At 38.3% G+C, this 4,487-nt stretch overlaps 1 protein-coding gene across 1 annotated transcript; it reads right to left on the bottom strand.

The window, feature by feature from the left end:
• Positions 1–386: 386 nt before the first annotated feature.
• Positions 387–4,261, bottom strand: LOC114183945 (cysteine-rich receptor-like protein kinase 42). Its single transcript, XM_028071147.2, has 6 exons — positions 3,286–4,261; positions 2,608–2,724; positions 2,140–2,490; positions 1,803–2,037; positions 1,393–1,537; positions 387–1,191 (listed from the first exon to the last, which is right to left on the bottom strand). Exons 1-6 carry the CDS (start codon positions 4,082–4,084, stop codon positions 817–819), a joined length of 2,022 nt encoding a protein of 673 aa, XP_027926948.1. The 5' UTR covers positions 4,085–4,261; the 3' UTR covers positions 387–816.
• Positions 4,262–4,487: the final 226 nt, after the last annotated feature.

Here is a 4,487-nt window from a genome sequence, read left to right on the forward strand (position 1 = left end):
TCCATTTCAAAATAATTGCAAAAGATTCCTACCATCCAGGCAACATCCCTAAGTGCAAAGAACTCACCATTCCATGATGATCCCCAAGGCAAAATTTTCATTAAGGATTAAAGATTCATTTCATCACATCTATGGGTGCAGGAAAAAAACACGGGAGTGGTGGAAGAAATTCCCATAAACATTTTCTGACAAATTTATATCAGAATTTCATTTCATTCTGAAAAACTTGTTTCAAAATACATTTTATGCATCTGAAAATTTTGTTTTGAAAATTCTGTTTGAAAAATCTCATTTCCCAAATTTTGTCTCAAAAATTCGGAAAAACTTGTTCTACGCAATTTTTAAATTTTACAAAGGGTAAAATAGTCATTTTGAAAATTTGAGAGTACAGAAATAAATTGTGGGGCTGTGGGAAGTAAAATCCGGCTGTTAATAATGTCTATGTCTCGTCTTGAGTTAATGTTTTAATGACCTGTTGTTGAACCTCTTAGCTCACTTGCTACCCTTTCAAAAGAAGACTTTCTTTTCCTTTCTATCTTTACATATTTTTCGGTTCTATAAATTGTCTCCCCAACTCCTAACTACATTTAACTCTTTCTAGCAAAACAAAAAATTTGACATGACCACCCAAAACCAAATAATATATTCGAAATGACAATGCTTTCTGAATTACGGTTGTTGTCACCTTGTGGAGACTTTAAAAAAGATGATGATCTTGTCGTAGATTGTGAGTAAATGTGAGTCATGCAACAGCTATTGCAGCCACAAAAGCCTTCAAAAATGTGATACGGTGACTGCAGATTAATTTCTTGGAAATCAAACTTGAACAATTGATTCTTCACTTCTTGATGGCCCATCTGAACAAGAGGACTCTGAGTAGCTGTAGGACGATGCTCCAATCTTCTTCAAGGCATTGGATATGAAGCTGTTAGTGCTATAAGACTTAATGGAGCTATCTGAATCCAGTATTCCAGTGTTCAAAAATGGGGGCTGATTCGGTGTAGGAACGTCTTCATTTGAATTAAGTAGCATGTAAACAACTTGAAACATGGATGGTCTTAGCGAGGCAGAAGCTTGTGTGCAAAGCAATCCAATTTGGAACACCCTTGATGCTTCAGTTGCAGGATAATCATCTCCCAAGCAAGGATCAACAGCTTCAGTTAATGTGTTTGATCGGTAAAGTTTCCAAACCTGTAGTAGCCAGAAAATGAAGAAGGTTGTTTCAATTTTTGTGCAAATTAGGCATAAGTCCAGATTCCCTGTTGGATTTTTTGGGTGTCGTTCTATTGAGCAAAGAAAATACACAGATGTTGTAATATTAAAATTCTTTTTAATATACTTTGAAACATAATTTGTATCTATCGGTGCATTGTAAAGGCATACAAGTCTTACAGTTTGTAGTAGCGAACCAGAGTCCTCTCGGAAGACATTGTTTCTCCTCCCACTTACAACCTCAAGAACAAGTACTCCAAAACTATACACATCAGCTTTATCTGTAAGTTGTCCTCTAATTAGGTACTCAGGAGCCATGTAACCTCTGATCCAAAAATAAAAATTCACGTATGAATTATGGGATATGTAAGAGAAATAAATAAAGTAAACTTTAGTGTTAAATTGGTTATTACATGTCATGAGGGCATCTTCACAGAAAGGGTTGAGCTAGAAATACACATTAAAAACTTCTATGAAAAGATTAAGGCTACTCTGCTGCTAAAAAATATATGAATCCAACATAATTTTTTTTGCAGGCTTAAATATGAATGCAACATGTTCAATATCATATTCTAAATCCAAGGACTTACAGTGTTCCAGCAATTCCAGTGCTCAAATGTGACTTATCTGCTCCAAAGCACCGGGCAAGGCCGAAATCTGCAATCTTGGGATTGAGATTCTCGTCCAGAAGAACATTGCTGCTTTTGATATCTCGATGAATGATTCTTATTTTGGTACCTTCATGAAGATATGCAAGCCCCTCGGCGGTTCCAAGAATGATATTAAACCTCTGCTTCCAGTTTAGAATCTGAGTTCTGTTTTTTTCTACAAAGCAGATTAGTACGTCACCTTCATGAAATTATAGATAAGGATTTGAAATTAAAACCAAAATTGGACTTCACAATGTACTAAAAGAATGGAACTTACCAAAGATAAATTGGTCTAAACTCTTTTTGGGCAAGTACTCATACACAAGGAGGCTCTCAGGGCCCTCAATGCTACATCCCAATAGTTTGACAAGGTTCTTGTGTTCAATTCCGCTAATCAAGTTCACTTCGTTGAAGAACTCATCCACCCATTGCCTGTTATTGAATATCAATCTTTTTACTGCAACAACTTTCCCATTTGGGAGAATACCCTTGAAAACTGAGCCTGCTCCACCTTGGCCTATTTTTCTTGAAGAGTTAAAGTAATCCGTGGCCTTCTCAAGAGTTTCGTACTTGTAATTCAAGCTAGATTTGCTTATGGAAGAGGGAATCTGACCAACATTATTGTTTTCTGGTGATGCAGGAGAAAAGAAACACAGCATAAGAAACTGAAGACATAGCCAATCACAAATTTGACTTTATCGTGTGTAGTATGTAGTAATGATAATTCCTTTTTCAAAATGTTCACCTTTTTTAATCCTAGTTAACTTTGTGAAGGCTACATAGGAGGCAGAGACAGTAAGCATTAAAGCTGCAGCTGCTGCTAACACTTCTGCTACTATGACTCCTCCTCTTCTTAACAATCCTGAAAAATTTAAAATCAGGCAATGACATCAATACTTCAAATTAACATTAGTTGTTTGGTTGTTGAAATAGAAAATTACTGTAACGAAACAAATTTTTCCCCACTCAGAGCACCGTCTATGAATTAAGATCTGGATTCTATATAGGAGAAACATTGAAAAGCATTCGAGTCATAACGGTAAAGACTCAAGTGTGATGTGACAGAATTGTTGTTGACAACAAAAACTGTACTTAATTAAAATTGCGTACTAAAAACAAAGCAAACGAAAGTATATGAAAGTTTCAAGATAAGCTTCAATTCCCATTTGACAATCAAAAGGGCAAAACTTGAAACCAAGGCTGTAGAAAATAACTAGTGACTCAACCATGATTGTGCCCGCATTCGTCTGCAATTTCTCATCAAAGATCGTGAGAAAACCGTGCCAGCAACTGCAATTTAAAAGCTTGCTTGAAACTAAAAGATGACTACATTCATCCACAATTTCCCTTCAAAGATCGCGAGGAAATCGTGACAACGATCGAAATTTAAAACCTTGTTTGAAATGAAATAACACATACTCACCATTTTTACCATCTGCATCGCCATCTTCATTGTAGAACTTGTTTGTCGAATATCTGAAATAACAGCCAGCATTCAAGGCCCTCCCATCCCTCTTTGGCAAGCACCCTCTCACTTCCTTGCCAGCTTTCCTCAAACACTCTCTGCACCCATCACTCCCAATGGTGTTCCAGCACTGTGCCAATGCATAAACCCCTTCAACCTCTCCCACAGCAAAGCCACCACCTTTTGCCAGAGCCTTGTTGGTGACAGTCTCAACCACCCTTCCAACGCTCTCCTCAAGTTCCAACCTCTCAGTTTCATCAACAACCGTTCCATGCTGTGAGGTGCAGTTCACTGTATCCCTCAAAGGGTCACTGACCTCCGCATAGAAGCTGTAGTTATCGTAGCGCAAGAAGCAGCCATCAAGGTAGATGCGCGCAGAGACAGAAGGAAGGCAGCGTGGAATCTTGGTACGGCTTGCCGCGTAGCAGAGAAGACAATCGGTGTTGGACAAGTCATTGAAGCATTGTGCAAAGCCATAAATGGGAATCGGCGAGCCTGAAGTGTTCACAAAGTGAGTGCCCCAGTTGTGGTTGGTCACCAACTGCGAGAGGCTCTCCATTTCCTTGGTGAAACTTGGGATGTAGTTGGCTTTCAGAGGGGCCTTGGTGGTTCCACAGTAGAGCCCTGCTTCGGTGATTCTTGGATCGGAGAGAGAGAAGGACAAAGACGAGAGAAAAAGTGCGGCCAAGAGAACCCATGATGACGGGTTGATGTGGTGGTGGTGGCTTAGATTTGAGGTGATGCTTTCGGTGTTCATTTCTGGGTCTAACTACTTTTTTTTTCGCCAACCATATATGGGTGGGAGTCATTATAACGTGTTATTTTCTTTCTTGCTGCGTGTAAGAATGAGTGTTGAAAGCAGAGGCAAGACAGAGAGAAAACATGGAAAAAAAAATACAATAGTTACAATTGGCAACTTTAAAATTTATTGATGCTTTATTGCTGTCTTTCCCATATTTGTGGAGTGGCCTAGTAGAAGAGTGATTGTTCTTAGATCTGCTGTGTGAACAAACACAGCAGATAATCGCTTCTTACAACGGTTTCCCATTCACTTTTGTCATACAAGAAAATTGTTGATGGGTTTTAAAAAGTAATGTGAACATGAATCCAGTCAATTATCCAACCGATATATTAGATCAATGAGCATAATATATATATAT

Source organism: Vigna unguiculata, chromosome 5, assembly GCF_037176805.1.
Source record: "Vigna unguiculata cultivar grain cowpea cultivar isolate G323 ecotype 2 chromosome 5, ASM3717680v1, whole genome shotgun sequence".
NCBI classification, from domain to species: domain Eukaryota; kingdom Viridiplantae; phylum Streptophyta; class Magnoliopsida; order Fabales; family Fabaceae; genus Vigna; species Vigna unguiculata.

Coding starts and splice junctions, on each gene's coding strand:
- LOC114183945 (XM_028071147.2), bottom strand. CDS start 4,084: ATGAACACCGAAAGCATCACCTCAAATCTAAGCCACCACCACCACATC. Junction 2,491..2,607: donor GTTAACTAGGATTAAAAAAG/GTGAACATTTTG, acceptor CTGCATCACCAG/AAAACAATAATGTTGGTCAG. Junction 2,038..2,139: donor TTTAGACCAATTTATCTTTG/GTAAGTTCCATT, acceptor TCTGCTTTGTAG/AAAAAAACAGAACTCAGATT.